The 26366-nt window shown below is 44.7% G+C and overlaps 1 protein-coding gene across 3 annotated transcripts in view; it reads left to right on the forward strand.

The window, feature by feature from the left end:
• Nucleotides 1-26216, forward strand: part of sgsm2 (small G protein signaling modulator 2) — a 102283-nt gene extending 76067 nt beyond the window's left edge. Inside the window, exons 4-24 of one of the 3 annotated variants that reach the window (XM_040006467.1) lie at nucleotides 377-544; nucleotides 2274-2341; nucleotides 4201-4349; nucleotides 4484-4618; nucleotides 7288-7409; nucleotides 8171-8238; nucleotides 8569-8732; nucleotides 9658-9790; nucleotides 9997-10131; nucleotides 13354-13528; nucleotides 14079-14143; nucleotides 14979-15124; nucleotides 17480-17608; nucleotides 17691-17873; nucleotides 18920-19306; nucleotides 19488-19612; nucleotides 21964-22046; nucleotides 22244-22353; nucleotides 22437-22533; nucleotides 22648-22815; nucleotides 23090-26216. In XM_040006467.1, coding sequence (XP_039862401.1) covers nucleotides 377-544; nucleotides 2274-2341; nucleotides 4201-4349; nucleotides 4484-4618; nucleotides 7288-7409; nucleotides 8171-8238; nucleotides 8569-8732; nucleotides 9658-9790; nucleotides 9997-10131; nucleotides 13354-13528; nucleotides 14079-14143; nucleotides 14979-15124; nucleotides 17480-17608; nucleotides 17691-17873; nucleotides 18920-19306; nucleotides 19488-19612; nucleotides 21964-22046; nucleotides 22244-22353; nucleotides 22437-22533; nucleotides 22648-22815; nucleotides 23090-23178 — 2899 coding nt within the window. In that variant the 3' untranslated portion in view covers nucleotides 23179-26216. Of the gene's footprint in view, nucleotides 1-376; nucleotides 545-2273; nucleotides 2342-4200; nucleotides 4350-4483; nucleotides 4619-7284; nucleotides 7410-8170; nucleotides 8239-8568; nucleotides 8733-9657; nucleotides 9791-9996; nucleotides 10132-13353; nucleotides 13529-14078; nucleotides 14144-14978; nucleotides 15125-17479; nucleotides 17609-17690; nucleotides 17874-18919; nucleotides 19307-19487; nucleotides 19613-21963; nucleotides 22047-22243; nucleotides 22354-22436; nucleotides 22534-22647; nucleotides 22816-23089 lie in introns of all 3 variants that reach the window. The other 2 variants (XM_040006466.1, XM_040006468.1) reach the window with 2 other exon arrangements.
• The last annotated feature ends 150 nt before the right edge of the window (nucleotides 26217-26366 follow it).

Raw genomic sequence — 26366 nt, forward strand, 5'->3', positions numbered from 1 at the left:
TCTGCTGCGACCGGTTGGGGAGAGAACAAATGCTCTCAAAGGTTGGGGAGAGGTTGAGAGGTATTGAAATAGATACAGTAAGTTAGTCATTGTTATAACGTATCTTCTGCAGAGCCGTTTGAAGGCAGAGAAGAGTAAAAATGGAACTGTTTTGCCCATTTTTCAAATCTCACGTAGACTCATTGTAACATTGTAACGTGTCTTTTATCCTTATCCATGATGTTTATTTATTCTTTATCTGTAACTGATAAAGTTTAGGTTCTTTTGCAGGTTGAAATTTATATAAGTGTAGGTCACCATCAGCCGTAGAAATCCTGTGTGTCACGAGCGCTCCTGCAGGCTGGTTAATTACAGTAACTGGTGCTTTGTTGTGCAGGAGAACCCAGAGCGTGGGCCACGAACCCCTGAGGAGACAAGGCTCTTCCACCACCAGCCGGCCCCCTCAGCCCCTCTCCGCCCAGGCCATCAAACACATCTGGGTCCGCACGGCTCTCTTCGAGAAAGTTCTGGACAAGATTGTGCAGTACATTGTGGACAACTGCAGGTGAGTTTGTTTTACTGTCTGGTGTTGCACTGTGGTGACTCACAGCAACCTACTCCAGGCTTTGTTGTACCTGAATAAATGATCTATTTATGCGGCCCATTCTTCTCCTGTGTTTGCTTTGTTCTGCGTTCTGTCTGGCTAACAACCACTGTGTGTTTCGACAAGCTGTCCACACACTGCAATTCACTGATCAAAGCTTCAGACATGAAGTGCACTGATGGGGTTCACAAACATGGCAACGGTTATTAGACAACCCTAAACAAGACTTGTGCGGTTTTGCTGTTGTATAGTTCCTGTTAAAAGCTGGGCAAATATTGTAAAGTCGGCATTGTGTTCAGACAGCTGCAGCGGAGGTGATCTAATCTGATGTAAGACGCCCACGGTGAATGTCAAGGCCTCAGAAGTCCCTCAGAAGTAAAGAGCATCAAACAGCAACCTTAGTAAACCTTTATTCTGGCCTTTGTTGTGAAGCCTGCAGACCTCAGTGCTCTTCTCACTGTGTTTACAGGTTTCACTGGGCCTAACATCACAGATACTGGGAAACAATATTGTTTCAGACGCGATGAGTGTTGGGGGTTTAGCTGTATAGGACATCCTAGCTGCTGATGCGTAAACTTATTATCCTTCCTCGTCCTTATTGGGAGGGAAGTAGAGCTTTTTAATTTAACGCTGGTGTTGGATCAGCTCTCAGTATTGACAGATGCCTGAAGCCAGGGTATATTTATTTTATCGGGGATGCATCCTTAATGCACAGACATATCTTCAACCTTTGAGAAATCACAGCACTTGGAAATAATGTGCGCATGAATCAGCCGTCCAACCTTAACCGTCACGGTGAAGCACCCGGCCAGCGCTAATACACAGAAATGAGCCCATCAGTGATTCTTCTACTCACTCGGTCCTCTGGGTGTGCTGCTGCATTCATCATGTGCATAAAGTGTCACTGCAGCTTCTATACACTTACAGCAATCACACTGTTGAGTCAAGTGAAGGGGATAATGGGTGTGATCTCCTACACTTGGAGTATTTGATCACTTTTAAAGATGAACTGAGCAAACAATTGGTGCTTTGTTCATTTATGCTGTTTGATATTATCTTGGGTTTGCCAGACTTTCCTCTGACCTGCTCCCTGCCACATCCTGCGATCTGTTACGCCCCCTGTACGTCTACCTGTGCATTAGGCGGTGGCTCTAACCTGATGTTGAAATGCTTATCCTTAAATGTAGTCTTAATTTGTAATGAAGGTGGTGAGCTCAGATTGTATCTGTGGCAAAACCATTTCTGCTGCATGTTCTCTGCCACGCTCCTCGGGTGAAGTAGAACTCACTGTGTCGTCCTGGAGGACAGAGTCATGGTGAACTCCCACAGAAACTACTGGGAACTGCTCACTCGGAGCGCTCTGTGGAAGTTTGGTGTTATTCAAATACAAGGTCACATTGTAGCTATTCAGCATGAGTTACCACGGTGATTTACACTGGAGCCAGCCAGAAACCACATCTTCCTAACCCATGTGATGGATCTGTGATGTAATGCAGCCACTAGATATGAGTGAGGGGTGGTGATGTAATCAGGCAGGTGTGTCATCTGAGTTTCTATCATGCGTTGCTGAATCCTTGCCTGTTCTTGGATAGTTGACAGATCATACTTTAACCTTTAACCTGCACTCATCACCTCCAAACTGATCATATCTAGTGACGTGTTTCTTTCTTCTCTGTGTTTCTGACGGCAGTAAATACTATGAGAGGGAAGCTCTGATGCATGACTCAGTCTTTGGGCCCATCTTGGCAGCCCTACTAGGTGAGTATGTTAATGTATTTAATACCAGAGGCCAGTAAAAAAGCATGCACAGCTGATCATCCAGGTGATTGTTCATATATTCATTTAAATTTGCAAACAAATACACAAGACCGCATTTTCATAACTGTTTGGAATTGGACAGCAGGCAGAGACTCGGAATCAGAGACACCGGGCAGTCAGACAGGAACAGGAAGCAAACAGCTTTGCCAGCTTGAGCAAACTAGACAAAGTTAACTGCGAGACAGACTGGTGAAGAGAAAATAAACACTTTATCATCTCTGACTAAAGAGGGAGTTCGGGACACTGATAATGAGTGCTGATGAGGGGCGGAGCAGAGTATAGTCATGAACAGCTGGGACAGAGACGCACATTAATGTGTCCAAACACCTGCTGCATATTTGCTCCGTGCTGACAGAAAGAAAGAACTGAAACCATTTATGTAATGTATATGCATTCATATGGCACTTTTCTAGTCTGACCATTTAAAGTTCTTTAGACTGCTGCAAGCCATATTTTTGGTGTTATTGTACCATTGATATTATTAGATTACTGATATGTAAAAGAAAAAAAAAGTCCCGTACACAGGTATAAATATTGTTTGTCCACACAGGCTTTACTTGGGATGCAGCACAGGTGCATTTGGAAACTTACAGAATTTTCCGTACTATAAGGCGCACTTAAAATCCTTTAATTTTCTCAAAAATCGACAGTGCGCCTTATAATCCGGTGCATCTTATGTATGAATTCTGGTTGTGCTTAATAATAATAATAATGGATTGCATTTATATAGCGCTTTTCAAGGTACCCAAAGTGCTTTACAATGCCACTATTCATTCACTCTCGCATTCACACACTGGTGGAGGCAGCTACAGTTGTAGCCACAGCTGCCCTGGGGCACTGACAGACTGCATTAGCATTAGCTACACAGCTATGTTAGCATAGCATAAATACAGTGAAGCAGGAGGATGAACACTAACTTTTTTCCACTCGTTAACGTGAGGGTTCCTGATGGTTAGAGACAAATACAGTCGCATGGCAGGATGCTGTAAACGGACCAAACTTCAGTCAGGAGAACAACTAAGATAATCCATCCACAATACCAGGTTAGTCATTAATATACTGCAACAACATGGGAATAGAGCAGCTGTGATAGAATACAGCATTAATGAATCAATGGTACGGAAGTGGAGGAAGCAAGAAGAATGAGTTTAATAAAGTTTGACTTATCTGACTGCTTTGTTTCGCTTAATGAGCCTTATGGTCCGAAAAATACGGTACATTTGTGCCACACTGTTTTATCTACTAAGATTGCCGGTTCAAGCCCCGGCTTGGACAGTCTCGGTCGTTGTGTCCTTGGGCAAGACACTTCACCCGTTGCCTACTGGTGGTGGTCAGAGGGCCCGGTGGCGCCAGTGTCCGGCAGCCTCGCCTCTGTCAGTGCGCCCCAGGGTGGCTGTGGCTACAATGTAGCTGCCGTCACATGTGTGTGAATGTGTGTGTGGATGTCTGGTTGTGTAAAGCGCTTTGGGGTCCTTAGGGGCTAGTAAAGCGCTATACAAATACAGACCATTTTACTAGTGAACCATTGTGATGACCTGGTGAAATATGCAGGGTCGAGCCCATCTCTCACTACATGCCAGCCCTGATTTACTTTGGACAGGAGGACAGGATTATACAATATTGTTAGCAATGAAGAATCCTCTCTAATAGTGTTATTTGATCAAAATTCAATCAAGAATTCGAATACGTGCACACAGGAGCATGTCGTAGATACGCTGCAGGTTTTCCATCACATATGCAGAAATGAGCAACATCAAATGTTTGCTTAAAGACCGTGTATGTGTGTGCTGTCTTTTTAGTGGGGCCGTGTGCTCTGGAGTACACGAAGCTGAAGACTTCGGATCATTTCTGGACAGACCCCTCAGCCAATGAGCTGGTTCAGCGCCATCGTATTCACGGGGCCCACCGGGGCCAGGACGTCTTAGCCGGCCACCGGCCTGCTCTGGGGGTTAGTACGGGGCATCCTCTGGAGGTGTTGTTCTGTGGAGGTGTTGTTCTAAGGATAGATCATCGGCGTGTGTAGGATTGGTTTTCTCGTAGGAGTCGTTCGTTGTATAAACTGGCTGTTCGCTTCTTTTCTAGATCCGCAAAAGGCAGTCGAGCGGCAGCATGTCAGAGGACAGGTTTGCTGCATCAGCGAGGGAGTATGTGGAGTCTCTTCACCAAAACTCCAGAACGCACCTGCTCTATGGGAAAAATAATGTCCTTGTGCAACCGGTACATCTCACTGACACACAGTAACTTTGCTGTTTTTGTCCCATCATCCTCTGGAGTGCTTTCAGTTCCTCCACAGTCTCACAGCCCAGACATATAGTGACAATACTTGTACTTTGGTAAAGGGTCATATCTCAGTCCAGTCTGATATTGGATCCTACAGTTTTCCTACAGTTACATCCATCAAAAAAACCATAACAACTTGATTTGTTATGTTTTCTTTTGATTTATCCAAGCAGAAAGTTTGGATATATTCCTTTCTATTACTAGGACAAAGTCTGCTGCGTTATGGACTTTTTCTCTGCAGCACTGATTTTGTGTTGCACAGCTAATTCTGTCACACAGCAGTGTGCAACACAAGAAGACACTATGTCAAATATTGCAACATTATCAGCAAAATAATATCTGCTAACACAGCACGACAGCTAGACTTTATGCTGCACGCTCACATGGAGCCTTGAAAACAAGTAAGAACCACATATCAGCAGCCTAATTAGACTCAAGTGCTGATGAAACGGGTGAAAAGAGATAAAGAAATAAATATGGCACAGGATGTGCTCATTCCAGTATGTTTCATCAAGTTTTAAAGTCAGTCTGTTCTGCTCTAATATAAAATCAGATGATTCAGCTCATGTTGGCTGAGTAAAGAACAAAGCAGTGACGGAAACAGCAGCTCTGGATGATCCGCGGCTATTTCCAGTCGTGTGACAGCGAGCTGTCTGTATCAGATGCATTTCATTACATTAATGTGCACCTGACGAATATCAGCAAGAGGAGGGGAAACGCAAATGTAAGGATGTAACACTTTAATGTCCCACGAGAAATCAATCGTAACAGTTGAGGAACGATAATGAAAAATACTCTTTGATTCTTTGTGAATCACAGTTACAGTTACAATGTTTCAAGACATGCTGAGCAGTTTCAGTCCCCCATACTGCTTTTTATTTATTACACCAAGCTGTGTTTCATACATTAAATCGTACAAACACAGACAGTCTTAGAGCAGAATAAAATGAACTATGTCTACAGTGTGTGTGAGATATAATGTGACAGCTTAGAGCTTAGCTTTCTGAAAAAATCTTGGCATAAACTTTGATAAAGGTTGAAACTTTGTGTAGCTGTCAAAGGTTGCAGGGCTGTGTAGGCCCCGAAGCTGCTGCTTTTTTAGAATAGCAGCAGTAATCCTTGGAAGCCTACACACTGTACGTGCAGCGCCCACTCAGCTTGTCCTGCAGGCAGAGAGGACCCTAACGCAGGCCCCACAGGCTGACAGGATAAACAAAAGCAAACCTTTATTTAGGCAAAGTCCAGAAAGTCAGTATCCATAAAAAGAAACGGCAAACTAATCCTTCAACTGACAGCGAGCGCACCGGGAAACCACAGGACAGAGGGAGGAATAAGTCGTACACACACATGCAATCAAGGGAGGTAAAGCTGAATCCAAGATAAATGGGACAAAAAAGACCGGGGATAGAGGGGAGGAAGAAACTACATTTCAAATTCAAACCATAAAGAAACCAAACAGGAAACAGCTGTTATAAGAAAAACTCAAATCACAAGAATCCCATAAAAAACCCAAAACTCGCGTTGAAACCCCCGAGGGTCCATCACCGAGCTGCTAAAAGCACAAGTAGTAAAAGAACTGTGCTGCACAGTAGTGTGTGTGAGATCTTTGAAATCACATCTTGCTTCTGCCTGCGTTGCTCCAGCACGTTTGGCCCTGAGCATGTATAACGAGCACACGTATGCCTCCCAAGATGCCTTTCTCCGAGCCCCGCTGACAGACATGCAGAGAAGTACAGCACTCGCTGCACTGGTGTGCAAGAGCAGCTCTCTCATCGTGAGCTACCGATCGGCAATGACGTGAAAACCACAACAAGTGAAGCGACCTTGTTACAATGTGAGGGATGTGGATGTTACTCTGACGTGTGACACCCACATGAACTCAGCCTGGTATCGTTCACATTTCTGATGATTGAAATTCCATCTACTGAACTGCGAACAGGACTGAAAATATGTTAGCAAAGGGATCCTGGAATCGCAACTGAACATTAGCACAGTTTGTTGGTCTAGGAGATACTTGAAGGCACACGAGTACTTCACAGAGATCACGAGGATAAATTCAGGCTTTTGATGTGGCTTAAATATAATTTTTAAACCTGGACCGTGTGACATCATCACACTTCCAACAAATTAGATTCAGAAAAGTGTGATGAGTAGATGACAATAAGAAAATAAAAGCTAGAGAAAGTCTGTGGGAATAAATGTCAGAGTTGGGCAATAAACAGTTTCCTTAGTTTAATAAATCAGAAACATGAATCAGTGGCTGATGAGCTCATCTTACTAACACCAGATTATCAGGGCGTGTTAAATAAATGCTGGGATCATAGAGCACACAGAGCTCAAAGCAGTTTCTGGTGCTGTGTGAAAAAAGTTTAATGCAAAAAACATCCTCGTAACTGCAGAATTAAGTTTTTATGTTGTCGACATCAGTGTGTACAGCGCAGACGCATTGTGGTTTCTCTCTGCAGCTGATCACGTTCAGCAGTGCTGTGACCTCCACAGTAGTGCTGAGGAAAAGCATCTCATGTCACACGTTTGAGTAAAAGCGCTTTCTTCATCTTGGTGCTAACAATGTTCCATCTCCTCCTCTCCGTTTTACGTGGCAGAAGAAGGACATGGAGGTTTTACGGGGTTACTTGTCTCTCCATCAAGCGGGGGATAATCTCACGCTGAAGTGGACACCCAATCAGCTCATCAATGGCACACTGGGAGACTGCGACCTGGAGAAAAGGTAGCCCGAGTGTACGAACACATGAGCTAGCGTCTCAGAAATGAACAGTTTGAATGCATCAGATAAAGTCTGCTTGATACAAAAACAAATGTAGTAAAGAAATGCAGATGTGCGCACACACACGTTTGACACGTCGCAGGCGGATTGTCGTGTCATGATTTTGTTGTAACAGACACACCTGAAGCAAATCTACAATATTCAGGTGTCACAGAAAGTGTTTCAGGAGGTTGTGCTGGTGTTGTTATTGGCTCACAGGTGAGTGAGAGCCTCGGCTTTGGCTTTGATAAATACCTGCGGCATGCATTTACAAACACATTGGTCAAGATCAGTTGGTAAATGATGTCTCGTGTTCTTCTTCACACAGCCGAGGGGCCACCCTGAGCTTATACACAGAGCTCTGCTTCACATGACAGAACTGTTTTAGTAAATGGATAGATGCTGCTCTCTGTGGGAGACCTGTCCAGAGATCAGTTTCACAGGAAACCTCATGACTGATTCATGTCTCGCAGATCTAAATTATCTTTCTACTTTCAGGGAGAAATACTAGATAGGTAGATATAGATATATATAGTTGTGCATAATCTATCTATGTATTAACAGATTAACCTAATAATGTCTGCTCTCTGTTTTTGGACTGCATTTGCTATGATTGGGTCTACATGTGTGTTCCTGGGTTCATGCATTGTTTGTGGATCATCAGCAGATCGTTGTACTCCCGTCACTCTTATGTTACTAATCCAACACACATGCTTCTCTTTTAGTATCTACTGGGATTACGCACTCACTGTTCCTCTGCGCCAGATAGTATGCATCCACTGTCACCAACGCTGTGAGTATACTGCTGCATTCAGTCCTACACACACACACACACACACACACACACACACACACACACACACACACACACACACACACACACACACACACACACAGTCTGTCATGTCAAATTTAGATCATGTCATGAAGAATCTGTTTCATGATATCACTGATCATGACAAAGTATACACAGAGAATCCCTCTCCTCCTTTTCCTCCTTTTCCATTTCTTACATGCACAAACCTTCGGTTTCTTTTTACAGTATCACAGTTTATGTCTTGTCCACTATTAAAAGACAGTATTTGATCCACTTTGTTCTTTTCTTTGCCTGTTCATATTCCAGCTGACTGTGGGGGGACACTGGTTCTGGTCAGTCAGGATGGGATCCAGCGGCCACCCCTGCACTTTCCCCCTGGTGGTCACCTGCTGGCCTTTCTCTCCTGTCTGGAAACGGGCCTGTTACCACGGGGCCAGTTGGAGCCGCCTCTCTGGTCCCAAAAAGGAAAGGTAATAGCATGATTCAGGTAACAAATGAAGATCATAAAACACTAAAATAAAATAAAGCACAGTGAAGTGCGGGCACTGTAGAATTAAACTAACACCAGAAAGGCCGTCAGACTGTAGTTATAGGACCTACAACCTACAGAGTGAATCTAACTTTGAGACAATCTGAACACAAGACCAAAAACTCAGAGTTGAAACTTTGTGCAGGTGATGAGATGATGCTGTGACCAATAAACAGTTTTTACATCGAGCACTTATATTTTGAGGCTCCTTAGACTGCTGATGTCATGAAATGGTATCAATACATAAAGCCCGATACAGCAGATATGTGTAGAATCGAAACCTCTAAACTGTGAAGGAATCTCAAAATTTTATATTTAACTAAAGTTCGTCACCATCAACATAAAAACTCAGCTGCCCTGCGTCAAAAAGTAGTCCCCCCTCAAACCTAATAACTGGTTCTCCACCCTTAGCAGCAACAACTGCAATCAAGTATGTGACAGAACTTTACTGCTTCACAAAGAAGAGCAGCTTTGGACTTTTATTCCTTAATAAATGAAATCACTACATGTTGTATTTACTCGGGTTGAAACGGTGGGACAAACGTGCAAGAAGCCCAGGATTTAGACTGCTCCAGATTAGATTTTTCTGTCTACTCGTGGCTCTTTTACATCAGTGATATCTATAATATGAGCACAACCCCCCCTAACCCCACCTGCAAGTCAGATGGCACGTTTGTAAAACCAGCCAATCAGAAGAATGGTGGCATAGTCAGTTAAAACAGCTGTTTTAGACAACAGATGAACCAAAGGTCTTAACCCAGGCGGCTCAGTGTTGGAGAATCCCACAAAGCTAATTTAAGAGCGTCCCATTAAACCTGTTTAAGTTGTGTCTTTGACCTGCATCACATGCTAAACCTGTCCTACAGGGAAAAGTATTCCCTAAACTGAGGAAGAGGAGTAGTGCCGCCAGGCTTATCGACCAGGAAGCCAACGGCGAGGAGCAGTCGGCCGCCGACTACGTGTTTCGCATCGTCTACCCTGGATATCGATACGAAGCCAGTAAGTAACAGCGCAGGCGCCCACGAGGCAGACGTAGCTGCTCGTAACCAAAACGAATCTTGTTTTGTGGCGAACACTAATCTGATTAACGGCTACATGAATGTGTTTGTAAAGCACCCTGGTTTCTTTCCCACAATACTCTTGCAGAGCCATGCAGGGCACCGCTTTTCTAACTTTGTTCTCTGTTATCCCACCGGTGCTAACAGTCACTATAAACTACCACCACACCACGGGCAGCCGCGCTCCATCGCTGGATGATGACGAGGAAGAGGAAGATAGGCTCCATGCTATGATCTCAATGATCTGCTCGCGGAACCTCACAGACCCTAATGTCATGAAAGGTTTTTATCACCTTAACACACCTACCCGACCCTGCTGCCCCACCCTCACCAAACCCTGCTGCCCACCCCGAGACCTCACCTCCGCTTCTCCTGCTCTTTCTTGCCTCCCATTATGTTGTCTCAGGCCCTCTCCCCTCCACCTCCCAACCCCACCCGTTCCAGCTTCGTCTGCCTGTGTATGTTCTCCCCGACTCCGAGCCCAACAGTGTAGCATGGGCTAGGGATGGTTGTGTTAGCAACTAAACAAAACCAGCGAGCAGCGCTTAGAGCATTAACACATTTATGTGAGATCACGGTAGGATCGTCAGCAGTATACTGCACCATAGACGTGGACGAGGGAGTTTCTCAATGGAAATCGCCACAGATTAACAAATAGATGGAAGAATCTTTTGGTTGTTTGTCCTGTGTTGATAATGAGTTCTGGTTGGTGGAAGCTGCAGACTTAAATATGATTTTCATTTTAGGCCGCAACATCGTCTCAAACAAGCTAAAGGTCTTCTACTGCCTCCATCGAGGTTCTGGTTGAGTGCACTAATCAATATTTCATATGCATCATGTAAAATGAAAGGTGTGCTTATCATTTCCAGCCTACAGAAAATTAGCCCCACATTAGAACCATGAACAGAACTCTTCAGACTCGTCTAAGTAAGAGGCTTTTGTTGTTGTTTGCTCTTGTAAGAAACACTAAATTCTTCCGTCATTGACTTTGTGTCCAGCTGCACCACATGAGTTAGTAGCTTCTGGGTAGTAGCTCCTCTCACCCCACCAATCACAGCAGATGGCCCCGCCCCTCCCTGAGCCTGGTTCTGCTGGAGGTTTCTTCCTGTTAAAAGGGAGTTTTTCCTTCCCACTGTCGCCAAAGTGCTTGCTCATAGGGGGTCATATGATTGTTGGGTTTTTCTCTGTATCTATGAAGCGCCTTGAGGCGACTTTTGTTGTGATTTGGCGCTATATAAGTAAAATTGAATTGAATTGAATTGAATTGGGAGTTTTTAGGGCACTGTGTCAGAAAAAGAAGAAAAGTACCTTCCAAAAATGTGCACCTGTTTGCAGTTAGCCTGTTGGTTATTTGGTCCAGAGTTTGTGTAGCTGACTGACCGTAGTGACTGCCTCATGACACATCCATTAGACACTGGTAGCATATCCACTACACAACCCAATAAAAGCTCGCTAACGTCCCTCAGAGTGGCAGCTCGAACTCAGCTGCTGTGGTTTCTTTGCTGCAGCTGAGCCGTCAGCAGGGTTATGAAGCACTGCTAAGTTGTAGGTATTCATCAAAATGTGAAGCAGCTAATGTTCGTAATGTAACTATGTTACAAGTGCTCTGACACGCTTCTTTGTTAAAAAGTTTAAAAATGCTACATTGTAAAATGTCTTGAAACAAAACAGAGTGTCAGTGATTTTTGTTGTGGTCAAACCATTTTCCCCAGTAAACGTTCAGACGTGGCTGCCCTGTTGGTAATATGGTGAAGTAACACACGAAGGATTTTTCAGTTAAACAGACTTTTTTAACTTTGTGTAAGCAAAATGAGAATAAAAGAGTAATTTAAAAAATGGCTGCATTGCTATGACAACACAGTTTCTGGGGAGCTCCACACAGTGAGCAGCTCAGGGCTTTTTTAGGATACTTGTAGAGTCGGATACAGCAGCATCTCAGCTTATCTCAGGTTATCTGTTCAAACCACAGCATTCACTTCTAAATAGTATTAGTGAAAGTAGTTTCTGTTCTAGCTGGAAGTTGGACGTTAAGAACACGCTGCGGTCACGCGTCTGGTTAATACTGCAGCAGCCGATAACACACTCCCCCCGCCGCCGTCTGTTCCTGATTTCACTCTTTCTGTTTTCTCTCCATCTTTCCAGCGCTCAGTAACACAGATAAATCCACTTCTTACACAAACCTGTGAAAGACAGGAAACGCGCTGTCTGATGAGCAGACTTGTTTTATAGTCACTGCAAATGTCTTTCAGCAGGTTTCAACACAGATCCAAACTTTCCCAGGTGTCCTCGCCTAGCCCTAGGGGCTGCTTTGCATTCTGGGATGCTCCTTAGAGTTAAAAAAAGGGTTTATCTGTTGAAGCATGCCCGAGTCCTGTTGGGTTTTCTCTGTCGTGGCTCTTTCTTTTTGCACTCTGTTTCCTTTTGGCTCTTTCTTTTGTCACTTGCGACATGCTTGACAGTGTTTGCATGTCTGCGCCTGTTTGCTTTTTAGAGAACGACTGTGTGTTTCTGCATATCTGTGATGGACTTTCTCACAGTCTCCTCTGTTTGTTTTTGATTTCTCTCTCCTCTCCAGTTTCTTCTTCTCTGTTCGTGCAGTCATTCGCTGCAATGCTGTTCACTGTAATTCTTCACTAACCCCACCACCCCACCCTCCCCTCGCCCCGTCCTCCACCCCTCTCATTATGGTCCTGTGGGGTTCCGCAGTAGTTGAGACGTGGAGTCCTGGTGTGAGCGGGGTTGCGTTACTGAGCCCAAACCCAGTTGTCGATCACGTCTAGTCCCAAAGTAAATCAGGAGGGGCCGATGTCGGTCTTGCTCCGGCACAATTTCTCTTTGCTTTTTTGCTTTTTTCGGTTCTGAAACTGACTTTTTTATGGGGGGGGGTTATCGAACGACCAAAGCACAGCTTCATATTCATGACAGGTCATCAGCTCCAACCTGAAGAATTAAGGTGAAGAGCATTTGTTAATGTTTTCTGATTTCTTCCCTCCCCTGTGTGTGCCCTGTTCCCGGTGTCCATTTGTTTTGGTTGTTTCGAGAGGATTTCTTTTGACGTCTCTTGTCTTGTTCTGGTTTTATGCATCCTGCACGGCCTGAGCGTGAGCCTCGCCCTCTCTACTGTCAGTTCCTCCTGTCTTCTGCTCTCCCGTTCATCTGGAGCATCGTCCCGAGCTCCGCTGTCTCTCTTGCCTCCTCTCTGAATGAACTGAACCGGCATCCTCTCAGCCTGTTTGTCCCACTGCACTGTTCCCGCTTCCCAAAACCATCCCCTTCCACTTTTGGTTTCCTTTGTTTTTCGAGCTCTCATATTTAACACGAGTCTAAAACTCTCCATCTCCTCATTTCTTAATATTGTGATGATGTATTTATGGTTGAGCTGAGGGACTAATGTCATAATATGTAAGGCTTAGCCTTTCACAGTAGGAGAGGAGTGTCGGGAAAAGAAAAGTGTCTCCGAGCACTGAAACCTCTCTGTCTTCTCGTTTTCCTTCTCTGGCTTAGACCACGGGGACATGATGGACACGCAGGGCTTTGGAGGCAGCCCGTCGTCGTGGCAACAGGCTGAAGTCACCACTCACGAGTCCCTGTGCCAGTCCTGCTCCACCGCTGGCAGCAACCTGTCCTTTGACTACGCGTCTGGCTGTACCTGCATACACGACCCGTCAGATATTCACACGTATGCATCAAAGCAGAAGCTGCACACGATTTGTTTAAGCTACCTGCAGCGTTGCATTAGCTTACAGGAGTTGTATAGACATTGTATAGATTTGAGAAAATCACATCTTGTAAATGTAAGAAAACAGTGAATTTAACCAAAGTTTCTAATTCTATAGTTAAATATTGTTGCATTTAAGAGCCACGTGAAACCAGTACACATCAAGAGTAAAAGAGATGTTTAAATATTAAAATATTCTTGAAGCCTTTATTTATTTAGTGTTGATGTGATGCCACACTGAAGATATACACAGTGTACATGAGGTAGGACGAACGGGCCAAGAGCAGAGCTTTACTGTCTGTGGAAATAATCAGCTGAACACACAGAAAAGTATCAGCGATTTGAGACGGCCGTGGCTTCTTAGCTGTAACACAGTGAGAGATTGTACTGAACGGGGATCTTCACAGGTTATCTGTGCACTGAGAAACCACAGGCACGTACAGATCGATGAGACGGATCCATCTTCTGGAAACGTGTGACGATAACAAATGATTTCTTTTGCTTTCTCCAGTATTCCTCTGAAGATGCTCTGCCAGAACATGAAGCGGCAGATAGTCTCCAGAGCCTTCTATGGATGTAAGCACACTTTATTCATGCGCTATGTTTCGAGTGTGATCTGTGGCCAGAGCCTCGTATCGTATGTTCCACCTGGACTTTACGGAGATTTCAGTGAAATTACAGTGATCTTAAATTAACAGTTTCATATATTCAGTATGTTTGTGATGTCATGAAGAATTCATAAATACCGCCTGTAACAAATACTAGATTAGATTTTGTGTCACACATAATAAGTTGATTTATTGCAGCAGTGTGAGAACCTGCTGACCTGTGCGACCCTTTGAGTTACCTGAACTAATTCTGCGCTTGCTTTTTGTCCTTATGCACCATCTGCATCTCATATGTAATAAATCTGATGTGGTTACATATTCTTTTACATATTTTTCTATATATTCTTTGAGGGTTTCGTTTGTTTCAGACCATCAATGTTACATTAGACAAAAAGTTTCAGTCACAGTTTTAAATGATTCATTAAGTTTTCAAACCTTTAAGGCCTCGTGTGAAGAGATGAGTGATTCGTCCACGGTGATGACGACTCATTGCCGGTTATTGCAAACGCATGATTGTGCGGCACAATCAGTTCGTGGGTCTGACTCAGTTCACTTCTATTTATATAACACCAAATGAAAAACAGTTTGGATAACTTTTCCCTTAATGAATGAAATGATCATTTCAGAACTGCATTTTGTATTTACTCTGGTTATTACTGGTTATTATCTTAAAACTTAGCTTGATGATATAAAACATGCACGTGTGGCAAATATGAAAAAAACGATGAAATCTGTTTCAAAGACTAATTGGAGCTAAACGTCGTCTCATCCTGACCCTACTGTTGTGCACATGTGCCCTTCAGGGCTGGCATACTGTCGACACCTGTCCACAGTGCGGACTCACCTGTCAGCTCTGGTCAACCACAACATCGTCCCCCCAGACAGACCCTGCGAGGCATCCGGGGGCCTCAGCAAAGAGGTGTGGAGCAAGTACCAGAAAGACTGCAAGGTGGGTGCAGCCATTAATCCTGCAGGCCCTGCAACATAACGAGACTGCCCGTCCCTCCCTCAGTCCGACACCCCCCACCTCTCACACACAATGGCAAATTTAAAACCCAGACACCACAGCAAATTGCCAAGTCATCATCTTGTCAGGGATATTGATCAGCACTCAAAGGCACAGTAAGTTACGGCTGTTTTGTGCTGTGCAGGGACTCTGCGAGTCGTATTTACAGTAATAGTGAGGTCATCTGATCCACACTGTGAGAAACGCTGCTGCAGAGAATAATGAGGAGCAAAGCAAAGGATGATGGAGAATTAGCACAGGACACATCTGCTGTGCTGCATAAGAAACACAACTGAGTTACTGCGTGGGAGGAGCTGCACTCATGCTTAACTAGGAGTTTATTTATCAGGGACAAGTACAGGAAAAAGTCCAGTTCATGTGCATATAGTTCCTGACACCAGCCCCTTGATTGGTTTAAAAAGTGCCCGTCAGGAAGAAGAAGGTCCTAGGTTTGAATCCACCATGTGCCGGGGCTTTCTGTGCAGAGTTTGCATGTTCTGCTCGTGTCTCCTCCCACAGTCCAAACAGTGGGGTTAACGGGTGATTCTTGAGTGCCTGTGGGTTTGAATGTGAACGGAAGGAAATCGTGTCTCATCAGGCGCAGTGGGCTGTACTTCCTCATCAAGTCAGATGCATGAAGCATGAAAAAGGCCAAGCTGAATAACTGTGTAAACTATCATAAAACCTTTGTTGCTCTTATTTGCAGATTACTAATTCATGAAACTTCTTGCCTAGAATCTACATTTTGTTTGATCTGAGCGTTGGGCTCTGTGGAAACCCAGAACCTACTAATGCCTGTGGTGATTTGCACACAGGCTCGGTTTAATGCAACTGATGGGCTTTAGCATCCTTCCCAAGGATACTTAGACATGCAGACTGGGTTAGTTTGGGATTCAACCGCTGACCCGGTCGACCTCCTGAGCGATGGAAAAAAATCCCTAATAATTCCTCCCACCGGGATCTCAGTAACACATTCCAGAGCTTCAAGCACGGTCTGCTTTATCTAACTCCCAGTGAACTTCAGAGGTGCAAATTACAAGTAATAGATAAGAAGCTAAAAAGCTATGAAGACAACAGGAAACGATACAAACAGCTGGAACAATATGATGAACAGTCCTGTCAGCGCTGACTCTTTCCTGAATGCACCCCGTTACACATGACAGCTGTATGCAGTGACACCTTTCAGTGAACAATAGTGTGTTTGTGTCCTGAACAGACGTGAACACGACGTACACGACTCGCCCGCATTGTCCTGCTGGCCCGAAGAGCTACTAGAGCATCAAACGCAGCTTAATCCTCAGCTGAAAACAGAGCCCAAGCAAATGCACTGGATGTCATTAAACTGTTAACAGCTGGAAATTGATTTTTAAATAAATTAATGAAATATTAAACTGTTCTGAAAGACTTTTACCAAACATGGTCGAGAAGCTATGAAGTCTGAGACGAGGACAAAAGGCTAACTATAATGATCCCAGCGATACCCTTTAATCACTGCAGCTGAAAGTCCTTCACTCCTGCGTGGACAGACGTGAGGCTCTTCTAAGCAAAAGTCTTTCACTTATTGGATTTAAGTTCAAATCCCATGTTAGCTCTGCTTAAGCCAGCTGCATGTGTGAAGCTGCATGTGTCTTCTGAGCAGAGCCAGGAGGAGGAGAAAGCTCTGAAACTGAGTAGTGCAGTTAGAGCGGTCTGAAGCTGACGTTTGCAGACCCCAGTGTGTGACTGTGTCCGTGCTCGGTGTGAGATCCACCATTAAAACGCAGCAGTTTCAGAGCAGCGTGTTCCTGCACGGTGCTGTAAACCAGCATTATTACCTGTTGCGTTTGTAAAGCACAGAGTCAGTTATTAACACAAAGTATACCAAAGCTGAACTTCGTGAGCCTCGGTTTCCTCATCCTGCACTCATATATCATTCCACCTGCTGATGGAGCATATTAATTGAAAGTGGAGGATGGTGCACTGCTCCTGCTGTCTCCACTCTCTCCTTCGCTCTAATGAAAAGTTAATGAGTTTCAGTGAAATGAAGTCTCCGTGTGATACCATCGCAGCTATTAAAGCAGCCACCGTAATCATTCATCAGCTCCAACAAAGTCATCATTACTAATTTACACTCTATTCATATCTGTGTCGTTTATCTTCCGCTCTAATCTACGTCTACTCCCGTACGGAGCTCCATCACTCTTTCACTCCTTCCATTATTGATGCACTTCCTCTTCCTCTCAGGCCTTTTCTTGTCTATTATGTTTCCTCTTTTTTGCCTACCTTCCTGATATTGTGTGTGTGTGTGTGTGTGTGCAGAACTACAAGGAGCTGGAGCTGCTCCGGCTGGTTTATTACGGTGGAGTGCAGCACGAAATCAGAAAGGAGGTGTGGCCTTTCCTTCTGGGACACTACAAGTTTGGCATGAGCAAAAAGGAGATGAGTAAGGTACAGTGCACGTGCACGTGCACACACACACACACACACATTCTTTGAATTTGCCCTGAAGTTAGTAAAACCCTGTGTGAAGATCGATGCAAAGATCGGCGAGCAGTACCAGCAGGTGATGCGGGAGTGGAAGGCCTGCGAGGTGATCGTCAAGCAGCGGGAGAAGGAGATGCAGTCGGCCATCTTTGCCAAGCTCTCCTCGGGCAGCAGCATCGACAGCCACGTCCTGCGGCTCGTCCACAGAGACTCCACGCTCAGCAATGAGGTGAAGGGCTCAGAGCAATATAGCATCCACTCAGTGATACACTTTATTAAGTTGGGGGGTGAGAGTTTATTAAACGTTATTATAAATCTGAATATCCGCTGTATGAGGTGAGCTTCATACAAGCAATATCCAAAGTCTTTGTTGGGTTGTCTGGGTGAGCTTTATATTATCCTCAGAACTTCATTTGGTATCAGCAGCATGCAGACGCTGCACCGTGAGCTCTGTTATTATCTGTTATATTTTCATTTCAGCCTGTGTTGTTTTGCATTAAGACGTCAAACTAAAACCTCCACGGATGGAGCAATAAAACATGTTAGTGGCTGAATTATAGACAGTGCACGTCTCAGTGTTTCTGCATAAGATGAAATCAGTAAAAAATCCGGATGTATCGACTCGTTTTTAAAGAGATTAAACTGGCACAAACAGACTGAAGTATGATTAATGTTCACCTGGACAGTGAGTGCTGTGATGCTGTTTTGATGGTTTCTGTAAAGCAGTGTGAAGTAACAAACAAGCAAAATAAGATTCACTCTACAAAAGTAGGCTGCAGACGTCTTGCACAAGCTGTTAGTCAAATAACAGCAACAGTGTTTGACAGATGATCTGATAACAATGCTGCAAAACGCAGCAGCCGCACAAAGACGGCTGAAAGATCAGTCAGTGAGTCGATGTAGCAGAGGTGAGACAACGCAGCCGCGCCCCCACCTCAAAGAATCACATGCACAGTTAGGTTTATATGCATAGTTAGGTTTATATGCATGCTCAGTCGTCCAGTCAGGAAATCCCAAAAGGCTGAATCTGCGTTGTCAGTGGGAGAAACCAGCCGACTGCAGGAACAGTGGGCTGTGAGGTGATCATAGGTACCGTTCACAGAGAGTTGGGGAAGGGCTGCACTCACCTGACCTCACAGCCCATCGTTCCCTCAGTGGTGCTAGTTTCAGTCAAAGTTAATCACACATTATATTGCATAAAGCACCTCGAGGCTTCTGTTGTTGTAATTTGGCACATCGTGGGAATCTCCTCTGATTCCTCCGCCCCCTTTTCAGGTATTCATGTCTGTAGATGAGCAGGATGCAGGAAGCCAGGAGACCCCCAGCGGAGAGGACAGCACTCCCACAATGACCAACCTGGTGCCCCCCGTGGCCCTCCCACAAGAAGAGCGTCCTCTGGTAGAATTCGATTCCCCCGACTCAGGGCTCCCCTCCTCTAGAAACTACTCTGTGACCTCTGCTCACTCCCAGATCCTGTCTAGTATCGATGACGGTCAGAGCACAGAGGAGGAGGGTGGGGGCGCGGAGGACGGCAGGACTCCCAGTGAGCTGGCGGGGTGCCGGGACTCTCTGACGGAAGACAGGCTGTGCAGTCAGCTGGACAAACTGGTGACCAGTGGAGCAGCTGCTGAGGGGACGTCACCATCGCTCTCTTCCTATACAGTACGTACAGTGTGTGCATACATTATGTCCGTTTATGGGGCTTGTTTTTTGCTTTGATGCCACATGATCAGAACAAAGTGCTTGGAGAGTGACACCAACCTACAGTCTGTGTTTGATGGACACACTGTGCAGTAACACTGAGCAGATTCCACACAGCAGAAAACTATTTTTCATTTTGCAGATCGAGTTGTTGGACACGGTCGCCCTCAACCTCCACAGAATAGACAAAGATGTCCAGCGCTGCGATCGCAACTACTATTATTTCACCACGAGCAACCTGGAGAAACTCCGCAACATCATGTGCAGGTAGAGAAAGACCTGAAGACGGAAGAAGATCCTCCTGTTGTTTTATGACGATGATTCAAATCACTGAGTGAAAAAATGAAACTGCAATGTGAAGCTTTCCAGCAGAAAGACAAACCTGTTTTACTTGACGTGTCACGTGATGCTGGGTTTGAAATGACCAGAGTCAGGTAGTCGCATAAAACCAGAACAGGTTGGTTTCTTTTGCTGTAAACAAAATCAAATCCACTTCCTGTAAATAGTTTCAGTCAGCCTTCACTAACAGCTGCTACTGTTGAATATCAAAGAAATGCATCTGTATCGCTCCGTGGTTTCACTGGTGTGGCATCGCAGGCACTGGGTAAGGTCTCTGTTAGTAAGAAGGCTGTAAAACTGATCCAGGGTCAGGTGCGATGAAGGGTTCTCACAAACGGATCTGTTCTTGCTTCCTGGTGAAGCGATGCTCTGCCTGTCCGCAGCTTTCACACGTTCCAGTGACAGACAGCTCAGTACTAACCCGTGTTTGATACCCAAGTCTGCTTTATGGACCTCAGTGCTAAATGGCATCATGCAGCCAGGGCTATGTAAGACAGGCCTTTAAGGTGGAATTAATTAAGCCGTCATTTAAAAAGCCATCAATTATAGACCTCAAAAATTCTTGTAAGTAGTTGTAAAACAGCTGATCATCTGCAGAGGAGCTGCTTATTTGTCAGAGTGGGTAGGAAGATAGTAAAGCAGTGAGCTGACTGCAGATCTGCAGATCTGAGACGTACTCTGAGGGTTTGGCTACTCTCTTCACTTTTTGCTGAATACTGTATGTACAGGAGTATTAGATGATGATTAGATGATTACTAGGGGTGCAACGATGCACAAAATTCACGGTTCGATATTTTTTCGATACAAAAAAAATGTTCATGCTTTTTTAATTTGTCATTTATTAAAATTATAAATATATATTTTAACTCAAAAGTACAGTTTTTAAATTTAATGTTGCTGAAACAACAAAGTAATAAAAAACAAATCTGATGGAGGAATCACTCATCTTTGGAAAAGAGAGTTTATTACAGAGAAATGGCTCTTTCCAAAATAAAAGCTATACTATACGCTTCTTCTGGGCTATACTCTCAGCAGCATATTAAACATATCAGGTCCCCATAAGGCATAGGTGTCAAACTCTGGCCCGCGGGCTAAATTTGGCCCGCAGCCTAATTACATTTGGCCCGCGAAGCCATACCAAATTACTATTAGAGCTGGCCTACTGGTATTATACAGCTAATATATATATTGTTTAGTATTAAGCTTTGCTTGTTCCATATTCAGTTTTCCAGCAAAACGTGTTTGAGTCCATAAGAAAAGATTCATTCTTATATCTGGAGGAATAAATATATTTCAATAAATATTAACGTTAGCTCGCGACTTTGTTCTAGTTTTGAATTTTGGCCCACTGTGTATTTGAGTTTGACACCCCTGCCATAAGGAGAATCATGTGCTAACGGCTGTCTAAATGACTCGGGTAAAGTTTGTAGCATGCGTGCTTGTTGTTTTTGTCTGCTTCCACTTGTCTTTGCACTAGGATGATGTCGGCGTAAATGTGCAGTCATATTCGTTGTGTTCCCACTAGTGCTGTCAGCCTTAATCTCGTTGAAATGACGTTAACGCCACAACACGGCAAATCTCCGTTAACGAGCTACCGCGGATCGCCCCGTGCGTGGGGCTGGACGGCCAACACGTTAACGAGCTAACTGCGCTAACGCAGTAGTTCCCACCAATGTAATTGAGCATTGCGTGGCACATCCAACATACTGTTTTACTTTAGTCCATGACGCGCTTACCTTCAGGGTCATACGTCACATGACAACCAAAATAGTTCCAAACGCCAGATCTGAATGAGGGTGGGGGAGGTTCAATTTGCCATGTTGCAACGAGCTTAGCTTCTGTCTCGCTAGCTTGCGCTGCGCTCAGTGAATCTGCGTTCGACTACTCCGCCTAGGCTGCACTGTCGAGCGCAGATCCACTGAGCGCTCAACACAGACAGCATAGTCAGAAGGAAAGTTGATAAAATAAATTAAAACTTTTGTATTGTTCGATACATATGTGTACCGAACCGAAAGCACTGTATCGTTGCACCCCTAATGATTACTTGTGTAGTGATGAGTAGGTGCAGAAGGTGGAGGCGAGTATTTTACAGAGTGAGAAGAAGCAGGTTTTATCTCCAGCCGTGTTTGTGTTATTTCCAGTTTCTAGCGTTTTATTTGTGGAGAACGAATCACCAACATTTACAACAACTACCGATGTGTGTGCTCTCTCTTTAGTCTGTCTCTCTTTAGTCTGTCTCTCTTTAGTCCGTCTCTCTTGTGCCTCTCTCTTCCTGGCAGCTATGTGTGGGAGCATTTAGAGATGGGCTACGTTCAGGGCATGTGTGACCTCCTCGCTCCGCTCATGGTCATCCTGGATGATGGTGAGAGAAAAGAACTGAATTACTGTGAGCTCACAGATCAAAGCCCTGCCTAACAATGAGAAGCTAAAAAGCATTTGTCCGTTTAGCCAGTAAACACATGTGCAGCAGCAGCAGCAGAACGCTTGCTTTCATTTCTGCGACAGTATTTATTCCAGAACAAATATTCAATAAATGATCATTAACTGTGTGTGTGTCAGAGTGCCTGGCGTACAGCTGTTTCACTCAGCTGATGAAGAGGATGAGTCAGAACTTCCCTAATGGTGGAGCCATGGACTCGCACTTTGCCAACATGAGGTCACTGATCCAGGTGATGGATGATATTCATAGAGTGAGTATCAGAGAGCGAGAGACGCTCCAGCTAACAGCTCCTGGTGTTCTGTGTGATGGCAGATCCTGGACTCGGAGCTGTTCGAGCTGATGCAGCAGAACGGAGATTACACTCACTTCTACTTCTGTTACCGGTGGTTCCTGTTGGACTTCAAGAGAGGTGAACACGCCATCCTCCTCTCACGTGACGTTTCTGTTTTCCGAGCGCAGACAAAGTGTGCATGTTGAGAAGCGCTCTTTAGAAATGCAGATTACGGGAATGTGCTGTGTGCAGAGCTGCTGTACGACGACGTGTTTGCGGTGTGGGAGGTGATCTGGGTGGCTCCCAGGATTTCCTCGCAGCACTTTGTCCTCTTCCTGGCCTTGGCGCTGGTCACAGTTTACCGTGAGATCATCGTGGACAACAACATGGACTTCACCGACATCATTAAATTCTTTAATGGTAGGACGCACATTCATACCAGTGCTCTGAGGTCTGAACAGTGAGTAGAAAGCTTCAGTGTCAGTGGGTCCGCATGTAGAATCTGCAGAGTGGCCGTTAGCGCTGCCATGTTCTCCCTGTACCTGTGTGGGTTTCTTAGATAATCTGGCTTCCTCACAAACACACACATAGTTCAAACTCATTTCAGGGCTCATCAGTTAGCTGCTGAAATCTACAAACTGTGCTGTATTTCCATATTGGTAGCGGTCTCTCTAACAGCCTGTCTGATCCACAGAAATGGCTGAGCGGCACGATGTCCAGCATATCCTGAAGGTAGCACGTGAGCTGGTGCACAAAGTCCAGTCTCTGATGGACAACAAGTAACTGTGATGAAGAAGGCAGAAAGAGGAATGGGAGGATGCGGAGGGAGAGTGTCTGACCCTGCTGGAAACTAGAGCACTTCCTGCCTCCACTTACCCAGGCCACAGCCGGGTGGTCGAGGCGTCCCTTTTCTCCAGATGAAGGCCCCGGGAATGGGGCGGCTGTTGGAGCTCGGCCCCGATCTGTTTACATTGCCCTTCACGTGGAATGCCCATGGTACCTGTTCGGACATGTGGATTTGTCTGCATGCTTGTGAGTTTGATCACACTGTGAACGCATTCTTGAGTTTCCCCAGTCCTACAGAGTTTGCGTGCGTGCATGAAACACACACACACACACACACTATCACAACTCGGTTTTCTAAAGTCGCACTCTTTTCCTCGACTCTGAGACTGAACATGTTGGATGGCTGTCAGGAAAGTTGAGGCTCTCAGTGTTTGTGTTTGTCCATGCAGTGCCATCTGTGGCCACTAGAGTGCAGGATGTACACACAGCAGAAGACTTAGCCACGAAGACGTTTTCATTAGTGACCAAATGGACTGTGCCAACGACCTTTTCATGAGTGTTTTCTACAAGCATGTGTGTTTTTACCCCCTCTTTTCTTTTTGTCCACAAAGTCATTATGACACAAATGTTGCCTTTTTCAGTAACAGCCCAAGGTACTTACTTGCACTTTGTTGTGAGCGGGTCCTTCGCGGTCCCTGTGAAGGCCACGCCACAGTCTGTGGGGGCCGGAGGAGCCTGCGAGAGGCCGGACCGTTTAGAAACTCAGGATGAATTGCAGCCAGCTTTTCTGAACATGTCGGTCAGTGTTTGAAGCATGTTTACTCCCAGAGCACAACAGGAAACGCAAGCACACGAGCCTTCCTCCTTATCCTCGCAATTTTAAAAGGGCCACAGCTACGTTTGAGAGCTGCACCTCAACTTATCTCGATCAGTTTCACCTTGAGTTTAAATAGTTTTTAGCTCTTTTTGTGGCTGCTCATCAATTTCAGAGAGCCAAAGGTTTCCGGCACAACGTCACCTACATCCAAGGTGAGCAGGAGAAAGGTGGTGAAGAATCCAGCGACACTTGAAACACTAGGAAACGACTTTACGTGTCGGGGTCATTACAAAATACCAAACATGCTATTTCTGGCTTCGCTGAGCCTACAAAGACTGACTGAGTTTTCAAAGGCAGACTAAGAAGACAAACTGATCTAATTAGGATTAGTTGAATTAAAATTTAAAAACTGATTTATCTAGCAGTATTTGGATATTTTTATGAAAAGAATGAAAATCACTTCCTTGAAGGAAACCTCAAACAGCTGGCTGTAGTTTAGCAGACGTCACAATAAGATCATAGACTCGAGTTAGTGTTGTAGTGCTGTTTGTTCATAACTTACAGCTTTTTCCAGCTGTTTAAAAACAGTATTTAACAGTTAGTCAGAAACATGTACCTTTCTTGGTTCCCCGTCCCCGAGACTTAAAAGGAAGTTCTTGTCTGATTGTTGGGATCTCTCGCTAATCTCAAAGGGTCTTTGCCTTGCTATTAAATCACACTGAGACAACAAGTAGTTGAGCTAATTTTGTGATATACTTCCTGGAGTATAATTATTTCAGATAATCTTTGATTAACATTTAAATTTGTATGATCCTTAACTATCACACAACAGAGCTGAACTATAGTGTGAAAGCTACCATAACCAGCTACAAGTAAATCCATTTAACTTCATAGAAAATGTCCGTTTCAGATCGATCTGTGTTGAAATGTTGTTGACATTTGGTGAAGCTGCAGGAAATAGAAGCACACATTATTAGGCATTCCCTGGGAAAAAACAAACCAGATCGAGTATATGGGATAGAACGCGAGACACGAGGATGCAGGATGTGGTCAGTGCTTGTTTGACTTTTCGCAGCAAAGAATATTCTCGGGAAACATAGACCATCCTTTCAGTAATTTCCTTTGAAACATGCACGCTGACCTGAAGGCACCACGAAGACTGTTCAACTTCCTTTTGCATTCAGAAGCACTGTCCAGAGAAGTGGTTGCAATTGTCCCTGTGAAGCCGAAGTCCAGCCTCTGAGACTCGGACTGGGTTTGTCTTTACAGTCCCAGGTTTAGAGAAAAAACAACAGAAATCTGAAAGAAGCTGCTTTTAATGCCATCACTAGTGTTCAGTGGATCAGTATTACAGTGTGTTGGTGTTGGCTTCAGAGTAACAGCACATTCACGTTTGTATCTGAAGGGAGTCGGATGCTTTTTTGACACCCTCCCTGCTCTCCCTTCTTCTCAGTGTGACCCTTTATCGCTCCTTAAACCGTCCAACGCGACCGCGTACGATCGGTCCGACACGGACCTGCACCTGTGATTCAAGTGCCAAGAGTCTTCCCCGATCCTAACGTGTACTGTAGTCATCCTGCTCTCCGATTGCTAGTTTGATCCCAGGAACAGGCCGTGGCATTGGATGGACCTCGCTACGGCCCCTCCTCCCCGCCGCCGCGGAGGCTCGGAGGAGGAATCGGGTCCGTGCTTTTTCTTCCGATCAGGACGTTGTGTACCAAAGCCTTGAAACAGCCCCCTCTGTGGCATGACGACAACGTGCAATTTCATACTGCATCTTGAAGACTGACTGTTTACTATTTGTGTAAAATATTTTTGGAAATGGTGTTCTTGAATTCTTTCACTACTGTGCAATTTCTGTCATTTGAGAAACCCATCAAAGTCTATACTGCTGTACATATGAACCAAAAGCCCAATATTTCTATGAAGACAGACACAACATATATACAAATACACATATAACTTATTTTGAGATCTATTTTTATGTTGGTTTTAGCAGCACTAGCCAGAGGTGTGTACTGTGCAGAAATGCAGAATGTGTGCAGACCATGTTACAGATTGACTGTTAAGTGTTCTCTCTTAATGTTGTGCACTGACTTCGAGATTTCAAATTTCTATTTATGTAGGGAGCCAACGATTGCATTGCTGAATATGTATTGGTAAGGGTGTATCATTTGCCTTGAATGTAATGTATTATTAAATAAGAAGTTGTTCATGACCCGCCTGCTCTCCTTCCTTTATGCTTTTCTTGCTAACGTGTGGACATTTTTAATAACGTCTACACTGCCTTAAGGTTAAAAACACCTTTTGCTCTGCAAAAAATACACCTTGGCCGCCTCACCACGAGGGGGCAGCATTTTATTCTCGT

Source organism: Simochromis diagramma, unplaced genomic scaffold (genome assembly GCF_900408965.1).
Source record: "Simochromis diagramma unplaced genomic scaffold, fSimDia1.1 OVJJ01000024.1, whole genome shotgun sequence".
NCBI classification, from domain to species: domain Eukaryota; kingdom Metazoa; phylum Chordata; class Actinopteri; order Cichliformes; family Cichlidae; genus Simochromis; species Simochromis diagramma.